Source organism: Peromyscus eremicus, unplaced genomic scaffold, assembly GCF_949786415.1.
Source record: "Peromyscus eremicus unplaced genomic scaffold, PerEre_H2_v1 PerEre#2#chrX_unloc_1, whole genome shotgun sequence".
Lineage (NCBI taxonomy): Eukaryota > Metazoa > Chordata > Mammalia > Rodentia > Cricetidae > Peromyscus > Peromyscus eremicus.
Genome location: NW_026734288.1, coordinates 2,327,811 through 2,354,938, shown reverse-complemented (window position 1 = coordinate 2,354,938; position 27,128 = coordinate 2,327,811). Strand labels below are relative to the sequence as shown.

General features: G+C 36.6%; 1 protein-coding gene and 2 pseudogenes across 1 annotated transcript in view; 1 reads left to right on the top strand and 2 right to left on the bottom strand.

The window, feature by feature from the left end:
- Positions 1-3,112, top strand: part of LOC131900904 (zinc finger protein 431-like) — a 239,187-nt gene extending 236,075 nt beyond the window's left edge. The window contains exons 4-5 of the mRNA XM_059252224.1: positions 950-2,163; positions 3,087-3,112. Coding sequence (XP_059108207.1) covers positions 950-2,163; positions 3,087-3,112 — 1,240 coding nt within the window. The remainder of the gene's footprint in view (positions 1-949; positions 2,164-3,086) is intronic.
- A 415-nt stretch (positions 3,113-3,527) lies between these two features.
- On the bottom strand, positions 3,528-4,111 carry LOC131901033 (PRELI domain containing protein 3B-like; annotated as a pseudogene).
- Positions 4,112-4,901: 790 nt separating this feature from the next.
- On the bottom strand, positions 4,902-26,884 carry LOC131900903 (zinc finger protein 345-like; annotated as a pseudogene).
- Positions 26,885-27,128: the final 244 nt, after the last annotated feature.

Below are 27,128 nucleotides of genomic sequence, written 5' to 3'. Positions count from 1 at the left end.
TTTACATTTACTAGGTATAGCATATGTCACTCTGGGTACAAGCCATATGAACATAGCAATATGGAAAAAAGCAATATATCCCTCTTCATCTCAAAACAATTATAAGTTATGTACCAGTCTCATATTGAGTAGACTTGCTTAATGTGATTCAAGTTTACACATAATTGGTTTTCCAGCTTAACTGGGAATACATCTACAAACAAACTGAAGAAAAGTCCTATGAGTAGTGGGAATGTGTAAAACTTCTGTCTGTCCTGGTTCATTGAGCAAATGTAGTAGGATTCATGGTATAGGAAAAGGTATTAATGAAATTAAGTGGGGTAAAGGTCTAAATACTTCCAATTCTTTTCATATATATGAAAAATCTCACTGAGAAAATCATTCCATATATGTGATCCATGTAATGAAGGCTCTAAACATCATAGGCATCTTCAAAAGAGCAAAATAATCCTTAATGAAGGGGAACAACATAAGAATAAGCAAAGTGATAAAAACTTATGATCCAATTTCTCTTTACATTTACACTGAAATGTAAAATTAATTCACACAAAATAAAGATGTAAAAGAGTAATTAATATGGTACAGCTGTTACATTTTCAAATTATCTTTGCAGACCTGAAAGAAGTCAAACTGGAGAGAAAACATATGAATGTAAACAATGTGGTAAAGCCTTTCCTCATCATAGTACTCTTCATTTGCAAAAAAGAAGACATACTAGAGAGAAACTCTATGAACATAATCAGTTCGGGAAAGCCTTTGCACAACACAGTACTTTTCAAGTGCTTGAAAGTACAGATATTGGAGAGAAACTGTATGAATGTAATCAGTGTGGTAAAGCCTTTGCTCAAAACAGTGTTCTTCAAAGGCATGAAAGAACCCACACTGGAGAGAAACCCCATGAATGTAAACAGTGTGATAAATCCTTTGCACATAACAGACATCTTCAAAGGCATATAAGAGCACACACTGGAGAGAAACCATATGAATGCAATCACTGTGGTAAAGCCTTTGCAGATCATAGTCATCTTCAAAGGCATGAAAGAACACATACTGGAGAGAAACCTTATGAATGCAATCATTGTGGTAAAGCCTTTGCAGATCATAGTCACCTTCAAAGGCATGAAAGAACACACACTGGAGAGAAACCCTATGAATGTCAACAGTGTGATAAATCCTTTGCACATAACAGACATCTTCAAAGGCATAAAAGAACACATACTGGAGTGAATCCCTATGAATGTAATCACTGTGGTAAAGCCTTTGCAGATCATAGTCATCTTCAAAGGCATGAAAGAACACATACTGGAGAGAAACCCTATGAATGCAATCACTGTGGTAAAGCCTTTGCAGATCATAGTCACCTTCAAAGGCATGAAAGAACACACACTGGAGAGAAACCCTATGAATGTAAACAGTGTGATAAATCCTTTGCACATAACAGACATCTTCAAAGGCATAAAAGAACACATACTGGAGTGAATCCCTATGAATGTAATCACTGTGGTAAAACCTTTGCAGATCATAGTCATCTTCAAAGGCATGAAAGAACACATACTGGAGAGAAACCCTATGAATGCAGTCACTGTGGTAAAGCCTTTGCAGATCATAGTCATCTTCAAAGGCATGAAAGAACACACACTGGAGAGAAACCCTATGAATGTAAACAGTGTGATAAATCCTTTGCACATAACAGACATCTTCAAAGGCATAAAAGAACACATACTGGAGAGAAACCATATGAATGCAGTCACTGTGGTAAAGCCTTTGCAGATCATAGTCACCTTCAAAGGCATGAAAGAACACATACTAGAGAGAAACCCTATGAATGCAATCACTGTGGCAAAGCCTTTGGAGATCATAGTCATCTTCAAAGGCATGATAGAACACATACTGGAGAGAAACCCTATGAATGCAATCACTGTGGTAAAGCCTTCGCAGATCACAGTCACCTTCAAAGGCATGAAAGAACACATACTGGAGAGAAACCCTATGAATGTAATCTGTGTGATAAAGCCTTTGCAGATCACAGTAATTTTAAAACACATGAAATAACACATACTGGAAAGAAACCCTATGAATATAATCTGTGTAATAAAGCCTTTGCATATCATAGTTATCTTCAAATATATAAAAGGAGACATACAGGAGAGAAACCCTATAAATGTAACCAATGTGTTAAAGACTTTGCACAACACAGATATCTTCAAAGCCATAAAAGAACACATACTGGAGAGAAACCACATGAATGTAACCAATGTAGTAAAGCCTATGAACATCAAAGTCATCTTCAAAGGCATGCAAAAATACATACTGGAGAGAAAACCTATGAATGTAATCAATGTGGTAAAGCCTTTGCAGATCACAGTCATTTTAAAGCACTTGAAACAATGCATGCTGTAAAAAACCCTTTGAATGTAATCTGTGTAATGAAGCCTTTGTACATTACAGTCATCTTCAAAGGCATACAAGAACACATACTGGAATGAAACCCTATGAATGTAATCAGTGTAGTAAAACCTTTTCACATCACAGTTGTCTTCAAGTATATAAAAAGAGACATGCAGGAGAGAAACCTTATTGATGTAACCAATGCAGTAAAGCCTTTCCTTGTAACAGTGATTTTTCCCCCAAAAGTAATTATATTTAAATATCCTGACATATCATGTCTTAACAATTACAAAACCATGATTTTGACATGTGGCAATTTATAAGTTAAGTAAATGTGAAATGCTAAGAGATGTGAACAGCTGCTTTTTGTCTCAGGGTTCTGTTTAAGAGTGATGGGACACTCAGGTAATGTCTTTATTTTCTCAGTTAGCATAACCAGGCCACAGTACAGCATGCAAATCACAAAGTACAAATTCAAGAAGGGAATGCCTTTACTAAGTCACAAAACTTTGGCAAATCAATACAGTACCCATTAATACAATAAAATACTATTTTTGCTGGAGTCAGAGACTACCTTAGTGATAATTTTCACTCCAAAAATATCATTTAAATCCAAATCCAAACACTGGCTTCCACCAGGGCAAGTTATTTTATACAAATTAATGTCATTTGAAATTACACAATTTCTCTTTTTAAAGGGAGTTCCTCAGGCAGGTGGTTCTAGTTCACTGCATCAGTCAACTCTGTAGATGCCAGGGCAGCTGGACTGTGTTCTGGGTGGTCCGCAGCCTGGTAGTTTTCTCGTACCTAAAAGGCTCTAAGCTTCTCCCTAAGAAGACTTGATCAACATGGCTTTCTTCTAAGTACTTAAACAACAATAGACCAACCCGTTAATTGTTCACATGGACACAAGACTCTCCTCTAGTCAGTTCCCTCAAGCCCTCCCACCACAGTCGATCACTTTGATTTAGAAGCTCTCCATCTTTTGATCAAAAGTCACAGCCTTACCCCAGCTCATTAAAAAAAGAAAAGAAAAAAAATGATCTACCTAAAATAGCAGTATCTTTTAAATAACAAATAAATATGATGTCAGCCTGAAGAGTCCTGGGGGCCCTGTAGCTGCACACCAATTTCCATCGTCATTTTTCTACCAACACTGCTGTGGCCAGCATTGGTGTCCTTATGCTTCCTCTTGCTGATGTTGTCAATTCTTCAATTTTGGCGTTCAGTTTGTGTATCACCCATTCCATTGCTTCTCGGCCTTTGTTAGCGTTGGAAGATGTGGTGCTTGCCATGAGTCCTTCAAGGTAGCTGCCGAGGCTGACCCCTTTCACAGTGATGATGGCTTCCTAAGTCAGGACAGTTTTCTCTGTGTCCTGGGGTGTGGCCTGTGTGTGAGCCTCTCATCTACGGAGACCATATTTGTAAATGAGACGTTATTGGACTTCAGCTCCATTGTCTTTCTTACCGGGTCAACTACAGAGTGCTCTTGCACGTACATTTTTGTACTTGCAGAACCAATAAGGGGACTTCACAATGGAAGGTAGGCCCCACTCTGTGCTGAGGAGTCTATGGCTGTGCAGCTTTCCAGAAGGATTGACATGTCTAACACATCAACGTCAAACACACTTGGGTTCATGGGATTTGGGTATTTCTGCATTGCAGCTGTGGTAACCATTTCCCATGGGTGGTCAAAGACGTGCTCCGAAGTCGAGATCTTCATGGTGCCAGTCGCCTGCCCAGTGTCCCGCGGCGTCCCAGGACGATGAGGCACATAAGTTCACGGGTCCTGCCCTGTCCCAGCTGGCCGGCCTCACAGCCGTAACAGTGATCTTAAAGTGCATGAAAGAACACATACTGCAGATAAACCCTATGAATGTAAAAATTGTGATAAAGCTTTTGCTCAAAACAATGTTCTTCAAATGCATGAAAGAACACATACAGGAGAGAAACCATGTGAAAGTAATCAGTGTGGTAAAGCCTTTGCACATCACAATTATCTTCAAAGGCATACAAGAACACATACTGCAATGGAATCCTACAAATGTAATCAGTGTGGTAAAGAATTTGAACGTCACAGTAATCTTAGAATACATAAAAGAACACATACAGAAGAAGAACCCTACAAGAGTAATACTATTAGTGTATAATTGCTGTCTTAAAGCCTGTGAATATAACATTAGATTTTGAAGATCTAAAGAAACTCATACCAAAGGAAATGTGATTACAAAGATTTGGTAAGATCTTTAGCCAACACACTCACATTCAGTACACAAAATTTTTCTTGAGAGAAATATCTCACAGGTGTTAAAATCTCTTCAAACAGTATTTGGTTTATACCTGCAAATTCACACGGAAGAAAGAACTATGGATTTAAAGGATATGGTAACTAATTTAGATTTCATACTTCAATTACATGAGATAATGAATCCATGTGTAAAAGTTCATGAATGTGTACTAATTCATTTCTGTTGCTCTGATATATCATGTAATTGTGAACATATGAAAGTGGTTTATTGGCCATTGGTTCCAGACTGATACAGGGTCAGAATGAAAGTGACATGGAAACAAGTGTCATTCATGGCAGCTACAGTAGGAAACTGAAAATTCTCATCCTTAATCTGCAACATAAAGCATAAAGTGTAAAAGGGAAATGGTAAACTCTTAGACCAACCCACCATGACATATTTCTTCCTGCAGGGCAGCATTTTCTAAATAATCCCAAATAATACCACAAACTGAACATGATTGATTTCTCTGATGTCAATCCTACATGCTTGCTTTCTGTTACACAAACCAATACATGATGCAGAGAAATTCTGTAAGCATTTAGATTCCTCAATACCTTTGTGATGAGAATTACAGGAGAAAAACATGAGTAACAATTAGTTTAAGAGTTGTTTTAATTTTAATTATGTGATATCTCTCTGTACTTGTGCATGTTTATTCTTGTTCCCAAGATGTTTAGACCTTTGGAACTTCTTGTTGTTTTGATTACTGCAAGTTTTCAAAATCCTGACTTTGTTCCTGGGAATGAGCTTGTATTAAGATACTGCCGTGTCTCTAGCCTTGTAAGTATTTTAGAGCTTTTTTTGTCATATTTATATTAGGAAATAGGGAAAGGGTCATAGAAGAGAAAAATCCTTTTCATATAAACATTTGGTAAAACTTTAGACATCATAGTTTTCTTCATATTCAAGAAAAAGTCTTCTAACATCCCTTTTTCATTTCTTTGAAGTAAGTAAATTACTAAAAATGTTCACTAAAGACTCATGTGAAGATCACATTATGGCTTCTATTTTGCAACATTTGATGTATAAAGTGGCTATATGTTTGGCAAATCCATTTAGTGATGTTTATTTTGTGGTTCATCTATTCTTTCTGTGACTTTTGTTCATGTTCTATTGTGCTTTCACTTAGTGAGTGGTATTTTTCTGCTGCAATGTATAGAATAATGGTTATCATGTAAGTGGTCTATTTGTATTTAAATATGAGGCAGAATGTGAACATAATTTTCAAGTAAGGATGTCTGTGAAAGGGTGGTGGGTTTTTGTTCCTGGTTTTATTTTTCATAAATTCCCTTGAAATGCTCATTGTTTTCCAGCCTGGCTTGTGTGTCAGTAATTAGTCAAGGATATGCTTGAACTCATAATCCTAATGTTTCAGTCTCCTAAGTACAAGTCTAAGTATAGATGATACACTCCCAAAATTTTCTGTATTGTCAAAACTTTTTAACAATTTTAATGTTAAAATACTTAATAGAGAATATGAAATAAAATTAAATACCTCATGTGTGTATGCAAAGAAACATTTTATTATGTATAAATTAAATACCTCATGTGTGTATGCAAAGAAACATTTTATTATATGTATTTCCTTGACATTACGGTTTTCTTTGCAATTTTATCAGTTACTGTTCATTTTTTTCTTATTAAATCACTTTCTCCTTTAGCTCAGGTTTTAGTCACACACTATAATTGAGAATTGCTTTGATCATTTAATCCTCACTGTGCTATTGAGGACTGTGATGATAGTCACACCATTCCTTCTAGTCTGGGTCTTAACCAGTCAGTGAGTTAGAAAAATAAACCAATGAATGAATGTCTTCCAAACTCTGGCATTTCTGGAAACTTACAAGTAAAGAGGGACTTGTGCAATAATTGAGTTGACAGACTAATGTTAATCATGTTTAGACAGAGCAAAGAATTGGGTGAGCAAAAAAATAGGTGAAAGCTTTTTCGCTATGACAGTAGATGACATCAGCAATGAGTACTGAAGTTATCAGTGCTAAATAGTCAATAATTGTACTGTCTGCCCATGGATCAACCAATCAAGAATCTAGTTCAAGAACTGAACTTTCATGAAACCAAATTACTGTAGTTACTCTAGTGGAAACAAAATAGAGGACCTGGATAAAATGGTGTGTTCCTGACTAATAAGACTGTGATTTTCTAGGTATAAGATGTTTAGCCTGAGAGAAAAGGTGTGAGCTTTCCTTGTTGTACTCTAATACAAATCTCTAGTCTCTGCAGCACAGGGCCATAAAGCCTGTTACAATTTTTTAACATAATTTTGGGGCTTATCTTTATATTGTTTCCACCAACTATATCCTGACACTGTAACCATGTGTTAGGCATTCCAGGCTGGATTTTGCCAGCTCAGTGAGAAGGCAAAAGAAACAGGACAATGAATATTTTAGTTCAGCCCAGGGTTTTTAATGTAGAGTGGCATTGCAGAGGTGCTTGTATGAGAATGGGAATTCATTGTCCACATATTACAACCAGTGAAGTTCACAGTGCAGAAAGGGAAGGAGCTGTAAAATTTTCCAGTTTCTCTGCAGTTTGGGTTGCAATTGTACAATCAGTTAATCAATTATAGGTGATTAATAAATGTCCTGAGTGATCATTTCTTGGGCTCCACAGACTAGGTTCCTTGGCCAGGAGATTGACATATCTGCACTGAAATGTTAGTTCTGTACCCACGACAAAGATCCAGTTCTCCTGACCAAAGGCCCTTTTAACAGACCTTCATTACTACTTTTAACTTTTCTCCTTCCTAAGGCATGTAGAATCACTTAGCATTAGAGATCAGAGCTCCCCAAAGCACTTTTGGCATCTTTGGTCTCTGTAAAAGATAAAATCCTTAGGATCCCAGTGACACTTCTGGCTGTTAGCTAAGAAAGGATCTGTTTACTTTTCTTTGGGTTTCTTTTTACCCTAAATTGTGTAGTTGATTTTAACCGCCAGTAATTATCAGACCTCCCACTGAAGGTTTAAGCCTAACTTCCATTTTGGGATGGGGCAGTGACCGATGTGTTTTCTTCCAATTGAATTACATTTATCAGGTGGAAGTATTGGGGTAATATGGTGGTATTGTATTCCCCAAAATATTGTGAACCCTAATAAACTTATCTGGGGTCAGAGAACAGAACAGCCACTAGATACAGAGGCTAGAAAATAGTGGCACTCACGCCATTAATCTTATCATTAGAGAGGGAAAAATCCATCTGGATCTCTGTGAGTTTAAGGCCACACTGGAAACAGCCAGGCATGGTGGAACATGCCTTTAATCCCAGGAAGTGATGGCAGACAGCAGAAAAGTATTTAAGGCATGAGGGACAGGAACTGGAGCAGGTTAAGCTTTTAGGCTTTCGAGCAGCAGTTCAGCTGAGACAGATTTGGATGAGGACACAGAGGCTTCCAGTCTGAGGAAACAGGATCAGCTGAGGAATTGGCAAGGTGGGGTGGCTATGGCTTGTTCTGCTTCTCTGATCTTTCAGCATTCACCTCAATACCTAGCTCCATGTTTATTCTTATTAACAAGACCTTCTAACAATTAATGCTACAGGATGCCCTTCCAGAGGGCTACTTGTCAAGAACAAACTCTCACATGTAGGTGGGAAAGAAATTCCTTTACTGGTGTCTCTCTAACATGCTGCTCAAGGGACCATTGCAGGGTCACAACCAACATTAAGTCCTGTTGTGCTATGAAGACATCATAATTCTACAACAGAAGCATCTCCAGATTTTTGAAAAGAAGTTTTGAGTTAAGGACTCCTATATTGATAGAGGTGGATTTGAACCCTGTCTGTAGTCCCACAGGGCATTGTCCTTCTTATCCACCTGACTAACCTACCTAAATTCTTTCATTACAGGCCTGCAAGATCACAGAGTTCTATAACTACCAGTCTGAGTCATATAGTGGGCTGTCCATTGCAGTAACAGCAAAAAGATTTGTGTGTGTGAAATGGCTTCCCATTCAGACCTGAAGAGTAGGAACAGTCTACTGTGTACATGGCAGGGGGAACCAGACTAGAAAATAACTAGGTCAGAGGATGATGGTTAAGGTAGTGAACTTCAGGGGTCTCCTTTACAAAGAAGGACTGATGGGGCATGGTGAGTGTCTTTGTCTTTATTTTTCTATATGTATTATTTCACTCCATGTGAATGAAGACAGACAGTATTGGCAGGTGGCCAGTTTAGGGAGGATAGCTGGAATTACTAAGTATTCAGTTTCCAATTAGAGAACTCTCTTGTGAAAATATTTCCAATCATGATTGACATAGTTACATCAGCTGAGAGGTTTGAGACACAGGCCATTGGCTGTAACTCCATGTGTCACACTACAGTATTCATTGGCTAACACTTTCCACTAGACAAAGTCATGTTAATGGCATTACTGAGAAGTACCTACTGAGCTTCAAAGTCAGTACAGCTAAATGTTCTTCCAATTATGTTTATCATTTAGTCAATAAGTCAATTATTGGTATCATTTAAAAATTTTATTTTCTTTAAATGTATTACTACTATGTTTTTCTATTTTTCAATGTTTACTGATTTAAGAATTTCTTTCCATTTTTCTTAAGTTCTGATTATTTATTTATTTATTTATTTATATCAGTTTACAGCAGTGGTTCTAAACATTTGGTATCATGACTCCCTTTTGGGGATTAAATGATCTTATCACAAAACTGGCCTGAGGCCACCAGACAGCAAAGTTATTTATATTATAGTTTGTAAGAGGTGCAAATGTATAGTTATCACATAGCATAGAAAATAACTTTATAGATAAGTGGGTCAACAAATCATGGCGAACTGTAATAAAAGGTCAGAGCATTAGGAAGTTTGAGAACCACTGATTTAGATCAATGTCTCTTATAGCTCAGGCTTGTCTCACGCTATACAACTTAGAATTACTTTGAACATCTAAGCTTGCTTGTGTTGCCCAGTGCTGGAAAGACAGTCCTGAAACTCTTTGCAGGCTACACCTTGAATGATTTTTGGGAAGAAAAAATAACCAGTTAATGAGTATCCTCCAAATAATCCAGATTTTATTGTGAATATACAGATGAAGTAGAACCTGTGTTAGAATTGAGTTCACTGCCTAGCATTAAAGCAGGTGTAGTCACAGAAGAAAAAAGGATGGGCAAGAAAGAGCATGAAAGTTTTCTGCTGTGACAGTAATTGATATTAGCAGGGCTGTGTGGAGGGTCTGATCTGTTATTTCACCTGCCTGAGAACATGAATTTGAACCCCTGGCACCTACGAAAAAACAAATCCTGAAAAGCCATGGGATCATCAAACCCAGGCAAGGAATACAGGACAATAAAAGACCCTGCAAGATGTTAATTCACTGATACCCTGTCACAAAAGGAAGACACTCTCACTTGGCCAGACAAGATGCAGTGTGAGGAGCATGGCTTCAGGATATTCCTGCAATGTACTGGCTTCTTGTCCCATTATTGCAAACTTGAAAACCTAGCTGGGAGGGTTCTCCCTGCTCTTGAGAACTAGGAGAAAGGAATGTGCCAAACAAGGTGAACGTCACCAGCAAGCCCTCAGATGGGTGGGGCCTTAAAATTCCCTACCTATTTGACATACTGGCACTCAGTCCCTCAAGAACTTGAAAGTGTGGTCTTGCTCAAAATGGCAGGCAGGGCATCTTAAAGAGGAACTTCTGGTAGGTTGGCAGGTATCCATGATCCAGCATCATGGACCAGCAATGCAATGTGTCCAAGGTCAATGTGAGTTCTCACAGAGGCCCTGAGGAGAAACAGGAGCCCAGGATGCATATAGAGTTTGTGCTGGAGTCCTTAGGACTCAAAGGCAGGATGCAGCCTAGGGGTGTGTGAGGCTAGAGAACCTGAATCTTCCTATTCAATGTCATGTGGTTTTCTTTGTGCATTTGCAGCATGTGACTCAGTGGGAGTTGCCTGGAAAAAATACCTTACATTCCCTGCAAAACTCTCTGCCTGTTTTTTCTTCTCTGCAAAGTGACTGGATTGGTCAGTGTCACCTTCAGGAGCTAACTCCACTTATAAATTTCATGTCTCTTGTGCATACCTTTTGGTTTTATGCAGCTCTCACTCCTCTGTCTCCTGCCCTGCAATTCTGAGCATGAAACTAGCCTTTTCATACATGCTGAATAAGTTTTCCACCATGGAGCCACATCCCCAACCAGGAATCAAGTATGCTTCTTGCACAAAGCACAAGCCTCTAGCTTTGACCTCTTTCTTGGGCAAAACTATTTCTCAAGTCTAGCCAGTGACAAGAGAGGTCAGGTGGAATTTAGGACTTCTGGTATAATTCCCTCCCTGACTAAAGACCATGAAGTTGTGGCTTCCCTTCCTTCATCATTCTGGAGTGATATGTGTTAGTTAGATGGGTCCAACATTTCACCAAGTAAGAACTGATTATGCCAAGTGCTTGGCAGCCAAAATCTCTGTGTGCATCAGAGAAACAGCTACTGTCCCTTTACATGGAAAAAATAAAATTTCTGATATCCAGGCACTCACATTGACAGGTGTCTTGGCTTATCATAGAGAAAGAATTGGAGACATAAAGAATGAGGCTTGGAATTAGGGAAGTCCATTATGATTCCTCAGAATAGGTGACTGGCACCCGGCTAAACCTGGAAAGCCTTGTCAGTGATGAACCCATAATGACAAGAGCAGAGACCCCATCACTCTGCTCTTTTGGACACTTGCTGTGGTCCCTGCTTTTGTTTGTCTCATCTGTCTTTTCAGTCTGTCTCCAGGAGAATGTTTTTGTTCTTAATTCCCAAAATGGATTCAGGCAAGGGCTGGCTTTGGAAATGAATCCCTAGATTTCTAAAACCAAGAATTTGGATGGGAGGCAAGGCTCATGTTCTAGCTCTTAGCACATGCAAGACACAGGCATCCCCAGCACACCAAGAGAGCAAAATGACAAGTCTTTGAAGCCAAACCCTCTACAATAGCATTTAATTGTGACATCTGGTGTGGCATCTTCCTTTGCTCCATATTCTACCTTGTCCATCCACTGATATTGTAGTGTCTCTGGCTTTTATCATTAAAAGGGTTGTGACCAAAGATGATGACAGGTTGTGTCATGTTGAGTGGGCCACAGCATTTTCCCTTGATAGCACCAATCAGGTCCTCAGAGAATGTTTGGCTTCTGAGACTTTTCCATTTGGAAGTTTTTCTTCTTGACACAGAAAATGGCCTATTGAGGGAAGAAAATGCCCTTTCCTCAACTGTAAACAGTATGAATACTGTTTCTTTGGTACGAGCAAAACACAAGGAAAAGTGAGTATTTAACTCTGCCTTGAAAGGGTAGTCTTTCAAAAAACTTGCCTCTGAAAATGGTCTGATAGATATTCTAGGCCTGTAGCCAATTTGAATGCACCAATGGTACTGAGAAATTCTAGGTGCCTGTCTAGGCTGCCAGCTGTCTCTATTTACTCTCATAAGACTCCTGAAAGTTGCTTGTGTCTTTCTCCCATTTCTCAGGTATTATTGTATTCCTTGTAAGGTCTTTGATTGGATTGGAGAATAACAGTCATAATTACAATCTTCTTGTATCTTAAGTAGACTATATTAAATGTTAGATTCAGGTTCTTCAAGGTAGGACATCTTTTGGAAGGATCTCTGTAGCATGACATTTACCTATGTTCCACACTCTTCTGAATTTTAGCATGTGTTTCTTTTTTTGTTTGTTTGTTTGTTTTTTTTGTTTTGTTTTTTTTTTTTGAGACAGGGTTTCTCTGTGTAGTTTTGTGCCTTTCCTGGGACTCACTTGGTAGACCAGGCTGGCCTTGAACTCACAAAGATCAGCCTGGCTCTGCCTCCCGAGTGCTGGGATTAAAGGCGTGTGCCACCACCGCCCGGCTTAGCATGTGTTTCTTGTTTGGTGTTGTTCCTGTAGTTGTAGTTTCATCTTGTACAGGTCATTATCCCTTATTCTTCTAGGGCAATATTTTGTAATCATCCCTATTGTAAATAGTTTTGTATTAGGTTTAGAATTTTCTTATTTAGACAAAAGGGGGAGATGTAGTGGGTACCTGTCCTAGATTTGACCTTTAAACACTCCCCCTAGAGTGACAGCCTGTAACTGACATACCTTCCTAAGACCTGCTGCTGGGGCTGACATGCCCCTGGAGCTTTGCTGAGAAGGAACCCCTTAAGACTCAATGTGTGTAGGTCTTTGGCCCTTTCTGGATACCACATGGTCCTGGAATCTGGATGGGAGACCAAGCCAGAGTTCTCTACTAGATTGCATCTCATCTATCCTGAATCATGTAACCAAGCCCTATTGGACTATTTATTATCTCAGAAATAAATATCTCTTGATTATCAGATAAATTACTTGAAATTGCCTTGTTAATTACAGTAATAGATTTTCTCCAAGTCTTTGTTTACTTCAGGGGATTCATCATTTCTCCCCACCATCCTGACCTAATTTCCCAGCAGCCTTTTTTTTTATCTCACTGAGTATGAATTTTAAGATGGGGAAGAGCCATTCCTAAGCAATGTTTGAAAAGTTAGCCCTAAACACCTCACAAAGAATAGTTTGTATTGAAGCATTGCTAGATCTCTGACTTTGGAAGGAGTGGGTGCTGAAAAGCTTCCCCTGTAACTCAGGAGAGGCTCCTGTGAAGGACAACTTGAAGTGAGATAGTTAGCATGTAGGCAAAAGCTGTGACATCAGCATTCCCATACTTGGGTATTCTATGGTGTCCTGGAGAACACTGTCATCTCTTGTGATGTCACCAGTGCTGTGGTGATACCAGCAGCCTATGGGGCATTTATTCAGTGCCTTTATGGTTGAGCTACAGACATGGTGTCAAGATGAAGCAAACTACTTGGAAAAGAGACTAGAGAGCAGAGTGAGACCAGAAAGAGGCAGAAGGAAGCTGGCCTTTGGTCCCAGTATAAAACAGCAAGAAATAAATCTTCCAGGGGAAGCCACATTGAGCCTTGGCAGGGGATTTAGTACTTTCTCGGGGAGAAGGTAGGCTTGAGCTGGGCCTTGAAGGAGGTAGGCTTAAAGGAGTAGAGCTCAGGACATGGGCATTTCTGGGAAACAACGACACTGTCCTGGTTCTTTGATTTCCTACAGAGCAGACACAGAGTCAAGTGTTTCTTGTCATTAGTTTGGCAAAGAACCAGGAATTGTCCAGGCTGCATATACTGTAAGTTATTGAAGTGATTAAAGATTACCTACCTAATTTAAATATACCTTTATACACCTAAAAACTTAATTAACTAACATAATTATAAGTTTGATTACCCTAGATGACTATTTATCTGCATTTCCTAATTATATATTACAATTTTAAATGAGTTGTTAAGCATAGTACCTTAAATAAGAGTAGAGATACATACTATATAACAAATTAACTTTAAATTTGTATCAATAAACTAAAATCTATCTCAAAGTAAAATGTTTTAAACAAGGTGTTGCTGTTTAAAAGTAGAATCAGTAATCTACCCTTTTATCCTATTATATCTATACTATCCTCTTTTCTTTTTTAGAGAGGAATTGCATTTGTAACCAACCCCTTAAAATAAAAATAAATATTTATAAATAATATTTTGGGAATTTGGGCATAGTTTCTCATACTACTCCTTGCTTCATGGGGCACTTGTACACTTATGGGAATCCTGAGAAAATTAACAATTATAGTTAAATTTTGGCTGTAGTCTATGAGGATGTATTGTCTCACCCAGTTGCTTTGAAGCTGATTTTGGATGTTGGAACATGTGAAGACCTCTCAGGGGGTTTTATAACTTCACATATTCCTTTTCTCTCCCAGGCCTGTGTACATTTTTACACACATTATAAACATTTCAGAGTTTTATTCCATCTGAATATGATTTATTGTGAATCTGTAATCCTTCTGTTTCCAGGAGAGATTTTAAACTGTTAAACTGCATTGCTAGGATGAGAAGCAGCTGCCTTGGCTGTTGACTTCACTCACCTCAGCTTCCCAACATGGTGAAGGTAATTTACTTCCAGCTCTGTAAGCCATGTTCTCTGCTGACTCTGGAAGGCATTGGGTTGATGTCTCCATCAAGGAGCATATAGCTAGAAACTTTTTTGTCTATAGTAGCAAAAGTTAAATCCACCACACTTAATGCTGTGCAGCTTGTATACAGCACAATGTACTATGTTGAGAACCCATCATGGTGGGCTCTAGCCCACATGCCATGAACCCACCATACTGTATCTTAAGTCCGTATGACACTGCTTGCCCAAGAGACAGAAGTAGGAAGAAGTTTTTAGATCCATTTTAGAATCTTTTTTAAAAGCTCGGGTTTTGGGTGGAAATTCTTGCTATCACATCTGAGTGCCAAATGTACTCAGAAGGTTTCTATGGTCTTGCCTGGACCCTCCTAGTTCCACCAAATCTCTCCCACCCATTGTCCCAGAGCTGCTCAGAACCAAGAAAACACACAGAGGCTTATTATTATTTACAAACTATTGTATATGGCAGGCTACTTGCTATCTAGCTCTTATATCCTAAATTAATCCATTTCTATTAATCTATGTTTTGCCATGTATTTCATGGCTTACCAGTCTGTTGGCATGTTGTTTCTTGGGTGGCAGGTCTCCATGTTTCTCTTTCCTGTCTCCCACCTTGGATTTCCCACCTGCCTTTAAGCTGCCTTGCCATAGGCCAAAGCAGCTTTTTTTTTTATTAACCAATGGGTTACATACATAGCATGTAGAAAGACATCACCAGGCAAGCTACATTTTAAATGGACTAAATATCTGCTTAAAAAGAGAGAAATCATTCTTGGTGCTTGAAGGCTATGTATCTATCCAATGCCAATAAAGTCAGGGTTATTAGAGGAATCCCTATAAATACCAATTTTCTGAACTAATACAGTCCCTAATAATCAATTAACACAATTAACACATGGGCTTATACTTATATGTCAGTGTAGTTTACACAATTCATCAAAGAAATTTGTATTTCAGCATATGAAGTCATCTACAGAAAACCACAGCCAATTAAATATGTAGTAGTGAATCCCAGGCACAATGAACATGTCTATAAAACAACGACTGCACCCATGTCTTAGAGAATATTATGGAAGTGGTAACAGAAATATTTAATTGCCAGATGCTCAGTGAATTTCTTGTGAGATAGTGTCTCTTTTTATGTCAGATTTAAACTCATTTAGTATTAGAAACAGCTGTCTAAACATGGTCTGAATAAGCTCAGCACCAAGTGATATGCAGAGAAGGGCAAGGAAAAGCCCATGAAACCTCAACTTTGCATAAATTACTGTAAGAAACTAATGATCGTTCAGAGTGAAAAAATGAACTTTCTCAAAAAAGAACACAGTGATTGCTTAACTAATGCATCAATTAAATTATGCAAAAAAGAATTTCCACGTAAAGTAGTGAAATAGGTTTTTTTGCTCATTTCAGATATCATTTGATTAACATGCCCAACTGTTAGGTTGGGATCCATAATTTCTGACAGAGACTCAGCTGTTAAATAGGTTAACACTTGTGAACTCTGTTTAGAAGGTCAACTGTTAAGATGTTATAAGCACAGGAAAGTCATAACCAGTTGTTGGTAACTTTGTGAACTAATCAGAGTTGTAGCAAGTGTCTTACTTTGTTCATACAGTTCCCATGAGATGAGTAGCATTTTGTTCACATGTTCTCACCACTAGTGACTGAAGTAAGAGAAATATAAGAAAAGTCAGCCTTTCTTCTATTTGCTGATATTTCCTCTGCAGTTTCCTTAGAGCAGTGGAGTTCAGTAGACCATCTCCAGTAAATTTATCTTGCTTGGTTGAATACTTCCTTATTTATAGGAATATGTCAGCAGGCTTGAAATTACACATATGCATTAGACACATAAACACACATAAGCAAAAACAATAATCCGAAGTTGATTTTTTAAAATATTTTTAGTTTAATATACTTGAAGTTAAATGTAAAACCACATATTGAATAGTAGAAAATTAGAAGCAGAAATATGGAAAATACTGTCTGTAGTATTATAATATTAATTAAGAACCTACAGATAATTCATTTATGTACTATGCTTAATTATTTTTTTATCAAATTCAATGCCCTTGTAATATTACAACATCTATTTAGAACAGTATTATGCCCGAGGCCTTCCCCAATATGGCCAGGTTTCAAAGAAAAGATAAGGAGTATGTAAGGGTAGGATGAGCCAGGGATGAGTGCCCAGAGAATCTTGCAGCCTGACTGACTTGCAGCCAGAGTGTTTACTTGTTTATACAGAATTCATTAATCAGGAATAGATTCACATTGTTCTAAAACATAGATCAAACACATTTTGTTTTTGGGCATGTGTTTAACTTTTTTCTTTTGTGCATCTGGGGTTATAAGTTTAGTCATCATTGATGAACTGTGACAGAATACAGTTATCTTTTACAATAATTTTTCCTCAAGTTTAGTCATCTTTGATAAACAGCTATCTTTTTAGAATAAATTTTACAATTCAACCATATAATCCCATTTTTTAAAGAAACTGGAGGCCTTTTCTAAAGTTGGTAACTTTTGTGGCTTCGAGGACTCTACACCAAAATGAAATTTCCCTGCCAGCCAATATATTATTAACTATTAATATGTTAATTATATATTATTAACTATTAATGGTCAGAATGCTCAAGAAAAATGCCCAGGCAAAAGTTGTTGCAGTTATTATTAAATTTCTGCCATAATACAGTGTTTATATTTTATATCTTTATCTAATTTATTTATAGGTCTAATCCTGGCATTTTTATGTTCCTTGGTCATAGACAGCACCATGGCTCTTCATGAGCTAACTTGTTCTTAGAAAAGGATTTCCTGACACCTCATCTTTTTATCATCTCTTCACATCATTCTTTGCATATTAATGTGGGGCAGAGGTAACTTTTGCTAATTTCACTTTAATGCTGTATGTGCCACAAAATTGCCTGAGTGTGTAGTGGGAAGAGTTTTACAATCTGATCTGTGACCAACTCCTTCAACCTACTGAATCTTGTTGACCTTTGTAAGTTTACTTTGTTTTGATTATGTTGTTCCTGAGAAAGTACAGGGACAGATATTTTAAGAATATGTCATGTCTTCTAAAGGAGGCCTCTGGATTCTCTATGTTTGCCACATTCTCCTAGGAGACAGGAAGCCCATGAAATAGATAAGGATATCTCCCTAAGAGTGGGAGGGGTAGTATGCTCAGGATTTTCCTGTCAAAGCTTAGAAGCAGAACTCCTAGGAGAAGGCATAAATGATTCACAAGAAATTTCCCATTAATTCAATATCCCCAATTTGTACAACTATTAAAAGTCCCTCAAGCATGCAACTAGTCAAGATCAAAACCAAAAATGACACAGAAGTCATCATGAAGCTTAGATTCACTGGTTCTTCTTCAAGCAGCTATGATAGTTTTATGACCTGAATTTCTCATCAGATATGACCACACCACTATTATGCAAGTTAGTTCACTAAAATGTTCTGGAGGAAGTCTTTTCTAGAGTAATCATCCAGCATACCCCAAATAAATAGGATCCAAATTTAATTTTCCTGGAGGAACAAATAATTGGGCAGATTTAAGTGATATGGATAATTTTCTGTGTTAGATGTAGGTTTTCTATTATATCGATAATATAATATACTTTATTCATTAAAATAAATTAAACTTTCATAAATTTTAAAAAGAGATGAAAAAGTCACATGTACATGATGAAATTATGAGATCAGACATTGAAGAAACAATTTCTGGGTTACATGAGTCATTTTTCCAATTTTGAAAATTACTTCCAGCCAGGCAGTGGTGGGGCATGCTTTTAATTCCAGCACTTGAGAGGCAGAGGCAGGTGGATCTGTGTGAGTTTGAGGCCACCCTGAGCTACCGAGTGTGTTCCAGGAAAGGCACAAAGCTATACAGAGAAACCATGTCTTGAAAAAACAAACAAACAAACAAAAAAACAAAACAAAATAAAATCACTACCAAATTATTTGCTTATCTGTTGACTAGTTTAGCATTACTTTTATATAGTCAAAAACAGGTAAAATTTGCTGATGGTTGCTCTTGTTCATTAGTGTATAAAATTTTATTGAGGTAGTGCTATTCTCTGGCTCATTGGTACTTAATAAGCAGTCAATTTTCTTCCTTAATGAGAAATTTTGAATACAATTCATTGTGAACATCCAAGTAATTCCTTCCTTGTTTGAATAGAGACTATTGGCTACTGCTTTCATGCCCTGTATGTCTCTAGTGACAGAGCTAAGAGGATTGGTTTGAGAATGAAGAAAACACAGACAGATTCAACACAGAGATACAAAGAAAAGTTGGGATCAGGTGTTCTGTGTTCTCTGATGAGAAACCACAACAACCTAGATTCCCCACAACAATCAGTAATACCTATATTCAAATAGATTCAAAGAGTTATTGCATATTAATAGTAGAGAGGCAGGGTTAATTTCTAAAGTGATACAGGTAGACATGCTTGGCTCATCTAAGTGCTTTCAGTCTCTGTAGCCTTGAACTGCTGAGGCCTAAAAATCTGAAGAGATTTTTATGGTGAAAAGATTGGGCAAAAACTTACAATATCCTCACATGATCACAGGATTTGTAATATTTCAAGCCTCAAGCAATGATAGGAAATTTGTTTGCTTTTTGTGTGTGTCTAAGTCTATAGTCTTTGACCTAGATCTGCTGATGTAAACTACTCAAGTTCACACACCTGCTCAGGACTTAACACACACCTATACTTCAAATGATTGAACCTGTTACAGTTTTCCTAAAGCAATTCTACTTTATATTTTCATAATGTTTTATTGTATATTCTGTAATGCAATGACTGACATTACATACAAAATATCTGTATAAGATCAATGTCCAAAATTCCAATGAAGAAGAAATTGAATACCAGTTTTATTGTATTTATTGATAATTGAGGAAAAAGGATGAATAACTTGAGATTTAAAACAATCTGTATTTTATTTGATAAAATCTCAAATATTAGAAAAACAATAATATTTGTATAAAAGTTATATCATTCTGAGCTCAATATCTCATCCCATAAAATATACAGAAAATTATGCAGTAATTTTGACTCAATATGGCTATTAGTAAACTATTCCTGGCATACATTAAGTCTTCACATTTTAAGTTATTATTACCTTCATCTATTGTCAAATTAATCCTATATCATTAAAATATATGATTTCTGTGTAATTCTGTTTAATACATTACTATATATGTAGATAGTTTTCCAAGGAAATTTTATGTCAACATAAATTTTATTTCTTGGTAAAATATTTGTAAAATCACCCTCAGAATAGGGCTTCCTGAGTTCATTCATCTGACATTGAGTAAGGTTTGAATATTTGCTAAAGGTTTCCTTCCACTACTGACATTATTAAGAACCCTTCTATTATATGAGTACTGGGGCAATAATTACCAATTGAATTTGTTTCTTTCATGAATTTTCTGATGTGCTCTAAGTTTTGAGCTTCTTGTAAAGAATTTTTTTTAAAAAATTCTGTACATTTGTTAAATTTCTTCCCATTAGTGATATTCTGTTAGGCTTCAATATCTGAGGACTCCATAACACTTGCTACTTTCTTAATATTGTATGGGTTCTCTCTAGTATGCACTGTGATGATTTTTAAGATTTAAGTATCCAGGTAATGTTATTATACGTGCTTTGTATTTGTAAGCTTTCTCTAGCGTATGGTTTTGGTGAGTTTTTGCAGAGATGATACACAGGAAAAGTACATAACACACTAAATATAATTTTAAGGGTTCTGCATTCAATGGGTCTTTAGTGGCCTTGAACACATTAATCATGGACAAAGAACTTGTCACAATCTGTATATTAACTTTCTTCTCCATTATGGATTCTCTGATAAACTTGAAGTGTTGGGGCTCCAGTAAAGGATTTGTCACATTCTTTTCTTCTGCAAATTTTCTCTTCTGTGTGTATTTTGTGATGCCTTTGTAGATGTGAGTCTGTCCTAAAACACTTTCCACATTCTTTGCATTTGTAAGGTTTATCTCCAGTATGGATCCTCTGGTGAGCTTGAAAATTTGATGTATTGTTAAAGGACTTGCCACAGTCTTTACATTTGTATGGTTTCTCTCCAGTGTGTATTCTTTGATGAACTTCAAATGTTGAGTTTGCAGTAAAGGATTTGTCACATTCTTTACATTTGTAAGGTTTATCTCCAGTGTGGATCCTCTGGTGAGCTTGAAAATTTGATGCATTGTTAAAGGACTTGCCACATTCTTTACATATGTAAGGTTTCTCTCCAGTGTGTATTCTTTGATGATATTTTAGTGTTGAGCTCTGAACAAAAGACTTTTCACACACATTACATTTGTAAGGTTTCTCTCCAGTGTGTATTCTTTGATGAACTTTTAGTGTTGAGCCTCTGGTAAAGGATTTTCACATTCTTTACATTTGTAAGGCTTCACTCCCGTATGTATTCTTTTAAGAATTAAAAGTGTTGAGCTATCAGTAAAGGACTTTCCACAATCTGAACATTTGTAATGTTTTTCTCCAGTGTGTATTCTTTGATGAACTTTAAGATATGAGCTAACAATAAAGGACTTTCCACACTCATTACATTTGTAAGGTTTATCTCCAGTGTGTATTCTTTGATGAATTTTTAGTTTTGAGCCTTTGGTAAAGTACTTTCCACATTCTTTACATTTGTAAGGCTTCAATCCAGTATGTATTCTTTTATGAATTTGAAGTGTTGATATGTGAGTAAATTACTTGCCACATATTACATTTGTAAGATTTATCTCCATTGTGGATCCTTTGATGAACTTTCAAAGTTGAGGCCTGATTAAATGACTTGCTAAATTCTTTACATTTATAAGGTTTCTCTCCAGTATGGATCCTCTGATGAATATGAAGTGATGAACTCCATGTAAAAGACTTGTCACATGCTTCACATATAAAAGGTTTTTCTCCAGTATTGGTTCTCTGAGGAAAATGAAAAGAAAACCCATGGGCAATGGACTTACCATACTCTGTACATTAGAAAGCATTCTCTTCAGTGTGAATTTTACAATAAGCTCTATATTTAGATGCATGTGAAAGGAACATGTCTGGCTCTGGACATTTGTATGATTCTTTCATCATATGGATTTTATAATGCTCCTTAAGTACTAATAACTTAGAAAACAATGGGATTGATGGGAGTATTTGATAAATTAAAACACCATTTAGAATAAGAACATTTTTGTACATATTACACTCACCAATATCTAGGAATAATTTGGAACTCAGATTCATGGACAGAAAAAAATTCAAAATACTAACAAAAATTGGTAGACATTGTAAGGGCTAAGCAGCAATGATGAAAGAATTTATTCTCATCTACAGAAACCAGGTTGCTGTAGTTGTCCAACATGACCTCTCTGTACAAATCCCTCTGAGATGTGTCCAGGCATTCCCATTCCTCCTTGGAGAAATGGATGGCCACATCTTTGAACATCAATGAACTCTGAAGTGAAAATTTAACTTTTCTTAGTTATGATGGTTTGAGTTCTTATTTGCCCAGAAAACAGTGGTTAACTAAAGAATGTTCTGTGTTATCAGTAATCAATCTGCAATTCTCAAAAGATATATTTTAAGAGGGAGGATGCTGTGACTTTTTCATGAGATCAAAGTGCCAAATATCTAAACATTTCATGAAATATGTGCCTTTTCTCAGAGATAAATAATGTCTAAAGTTGTCCTCAGTAGGAATTGAGTTTCAACATTCATCTCTAATATCAGAAAACTTGTAAATATTTCAGGTCATAAACTGAATGTAAATAAGTCATACTGGAAATTAAAAGAAGCAGGAAAGAGTGGAAAGCAGGATGAAGAACAGAAATGACAGTGATAATAAATAATATATATTAAAAATATAATAAAACACAAAAATATAATTTTCTTACACTGAGGAACTGTAGTGAAGATTGAGAGTTCCACAAATGAAGGATTAAAGTGTGGACTGTCAACCTGTCCCATCCTCATGCAAGAATTTACCTGAGAACATGCCATCTGTCCTTAACTATCTTTATGGATCCTGTCAGAAAGTTCATCTTAAAATTTAACCTTTCTGACACAATTCTCTGTGCAAAGGCAGCAGCACAAACATTCCCTGATAACACACACAGAAATCAGAAAGCAGGTATAAAATGTCCCCAATCAGTGACTTGGGATACAGCAGAGATGCAGAAACCATAAACTTTTACAAACAGATCAAAACTTAGTTTCTCCTTTCCTGCTTTGTGAGGGTCCATTATTCCTCCAGATAATGGAAATCTCTTCAACCTGGTATGAGGTTTCACTGCCCTGCTTTAAACTATGCACAGGCATTTTGAAGTGCATCTTCACACAGCTGTAAGAAGTTCTAGTGACCCCTTCCTCACATTCCATTCCCTGAGATAATTCAATAAAAAGTAACTGACAACTCTATCTGAAATAGTGGGTGGAATCTGAGGGGTAGCCACAGCTGAAAGTATTTCTCACACTGGGTAAGTAATATACTTACCTACACCCAAGGCACAGCTGGGAATTGTTACCTCACCAATATCTCCAATGAGGCATTCCTTATACTTTCTAGGTTTCATTCTGAAATTCCACCATTTCACAGTTTTGCAGTGACACAAATATTTAGATTCTCATTTAATCACAGTGAATGTGATTCCTGTGGATTCACTTGCAATTGCTGTATATAAATAATGACATCTCTGCACCCAGTTTAATACTTTTGGTTATTAATGAAGACACTTCAATTCCAACCACCTAAATTTTCCTTGTTGAAACTTTGTGTGTGGAATCTACATAATTATAAGTACACTTTGCCAACTAGTTCTCCCTCAGTTCATTTGTTCAAAAAATTTGCTATATAACCATAGGATGTAGTATTGCATCAGCTCCAAGAGGAATGATTGTTAGCAGGTGTCAGCACAACAGAAGGGCATTGCAAGTTCACTGTAAGGTTAGTAGTTAGGAAAGAGAAATGATGGAATAGACTGGATTTACTTACAAAACAGTACAGTAAACAGAAGAAATCTTGCCTGATAGGATAATTTCATACCACCTTATGACTGGCAAACTCGATTTGGATGTTACCATTGCATTCAAACACTTCAACTTAGTATAAAACGCAGTATGTGTTTCATAGAATTAATACTCTAAACATTATCCTTTGACAGGAAGACATTCCACCTTTCATAGTGCCTCTTTCTGGGAACAATCTATATTGAGCAAAAATAACCCTGGGAAAAGGAACAGGGAACATGGTTTCTTTCACATTCACATAAGATGACTCAATTCCATTTTCAGTAGGACATGGAAATGCATGTAATTTTGTATATTAAATGTTTATACTATGCATTAATGCAGAGAATTTATTTTGAAAAATAAGTGAGAAAACAGTGGAGAGCAGTACACACTCATGTGACATGCATTCAAAAAAAACTTAACCTTGACAAATGCATCAGAAAAAAAAGCCTTGTTAAAATTGAGAGGTAATGTAAAGGTTTGGGATCACCACCAAAGAAGCATTTGTAGGTGAACAGGCAACAAATCTCACCTCCATACACACATTTACTTGAGAAAAAGCCATCACTCTTTTCCTTTCCTTCTGGATCTTCTTAGAAGACTTTATCTCAAAATTTCACCTTCCTGATAATATTTTGGGTTTCAAAGCAAGAACAGCCTTTTATATTTTCTACCACGCTAAGAGACTAGAAGGAAGGATCAAAAAGCTCACACTGTGTACTATAACATAGCAGAAATGTAGAACAACATGAGCTCCCAGAGGCAGACAAAACTGAAGGTTCTACTTTCATGCATTCTGGTTGGTTGACTGTATGGCCCGCATCATGACTGACTTAAATACAGACCTGGCTACATATTAAATTGACATGCTGAAGCTAGCAGAGTCAGGTTGCTCTTTCAATTGAGGCTGAGCACAGCTGACATTGATACGCATTAAGAGCCCTTGCATTCCCCTCTCTGGGGTTGGTGATTAAAGCAAATGAGGTTTCCATGGAGGATAACAGACAGCACCTGTGGGGTAGTCTCAGACAAAACTGTGTTAAAAAACTAATTGCTTGTGTTCAACAATCATGAAGGCAACGCATTTCCCTCTAAAGTCTCCACTGACTTATCCCATTGGTTACAATAATACAATTTATAATACTAAGATTATGAAACTGTGCAATGAGACTCAAGATTAAAACTTTTCACAAATTTATTTTCACAGTGATATTACTTTACCCAGGGTCACTGTTAAGTAACAATGGGTGAAAAAAATGAGAAGAACCAGGTGATATTCTTTCCAATATGTGAGTTCTCAGGAACCCTCTAATACTTTAAGATTTTAGTGAAGAAAACTAAATTCCATTCTCTAACATCATTGTTTTGGTGGCAATTTAAAAAATAATGATGGCTACAAAAATCTCTTCATATTTAAGGCTGCTTTGTAAAACAAGATTTCATTAATTTAATTTCAATTAAATTAATGAACGGAATGCTCCCTGGAAGTGACATTGACTATGTAGAAATCTATAAACATACTCAGTTTATTTCTGTTTTCTACATGAATGGATAGTAATTACTCAAACACCCATTAATATTTGTAAGTAACTAGGCAAAAATTTATTTTTTTATCTTTTTCTTGCATGAAGATATAGTATATACTAGAATCAGGGTTGTATGAAATGCATGTCTCTCTGCAGAAATGAAGAATGCAGAGGAACTCCATTGTGTTGTTTAAATGTTAATATTGAGTTTTTAGTTACTACAACCTATGCAGATTTTTTCAATAGGATTCTAATAAACACCAATTCCTCTCATAAGAAAGTCATAATTTTAAAAGTCCTAAACAGGATTAAAGAGAAATTATTCCTAAACTGAAGAAGATGCAATGACTTTCTTTGGATAGGAAATTCTGCAGCATAACCACCTCCTTCGTAAATGAATAAAGCTCTTACCACAATCCAGATATGTAAGTCAAGACTCTGCAGAAAGAACACAGACTGGAACCCAGAGTAGGAGGAAGGAAATAAAACTGGGAGTAGAATTAAATCTAATCAGTTTAGAGAAATAAAGAGAAGCATAATGATAAAAAAGTCACATGCTTCTCCTTACAGCAAGCATAACAAATTACAACTATGTTAACTTGCCTGTATTTTCCTAGAAATTTATTTCATAACTGCATGCAAAGTAATAGTTTCCTCCAAGACATATCTGATTATCTGGATTGCACAGTTATAAGATGCATGTTATCATCAGTCTCTGATTCTACAGTGTGAATTTTATACCCACAAAGGGTGCATGAGACTCACAGAGAATAGGTGAAGAATCTGTGTGGTCACTGAAAAGATACCTTCTTTAATCATACTTTTACCATGAGGTTCTACACCAAAGATTTATAATTTAAAATCAAGAAGAATATATGTTTGGTACAATTTGACTGCCTGTGTTTTCCTGAAATTAACAAATTTCCGTTCATTGTCATAAGGCAATGAAACAGTAGTGAAATGAAATGAAAATTTCACTACGCTTGAGTTAATTGCTGCCTCTTTCTCCTAATAAACTTGGATCTCTATCTCAATCAACCTGCAATTATAAGTCCTTTCTAAGACAGGAATAATCTATTCCTCATGAATTCTTCCTGCCTTTATCATTTAAGTTTCATTTTATTGATGGCTCCGAATATTACAGTTCTGAGGAAAGGAAAAAAGTCATCTGAACTGGTTTATGATATATTAGAAATGGAAAGTACTATGAAATTTACTTGAAATTTTAATAAAAGGGAACAATATGCCTCCATGCCTACACATAAACAAGTTTGCATATGATTAAAGTCAGACACATAACAAAGCAAGTATGCAGTGAGGAGAATCTTACATTATTTAAGCCTGTACTTCAGCATAGAGACCACCAGTTCCTTGCACCTTAATACTCAACTACTCCACTTAATTGACACATTTGGGAAGCCCCATTATGATTGCCATAACTTGTTCCATAATGGCACTTCTCCTTAACATGTGACAAAGTCATTTTTTATACATTACCAAAGTTTTCTAAGAACAGAGCTAACTTCCTTCACACAACACAGAAACATACGTACACCACACAAACATGTATAAACACAACATTAATAAAACAGAAGCTCCATACACTATTCTGTACTGTTGAATTATTGTGCTTCTGCAGCCCTCTGCTTACCTGCATAGTTGTGATCTCTAATATCTGTTATCTTGTGAAAAATCCTCCATTTTGATTCAGGTCTTTGAAGATGAATTCCTTAATCCAGATCAAACCCAATTTACAATGTAAGCATTAGAAACAGAGAGGACAGCATAAGTTAGGAAAAGTCAGTGGATATTGGCTGTGTTTCACACACTCTCCAGTCATGGTCATTAAAGAAGTCTAATGATGTTCACAAGATCCATACTCATAGGAAAACTGACATTGC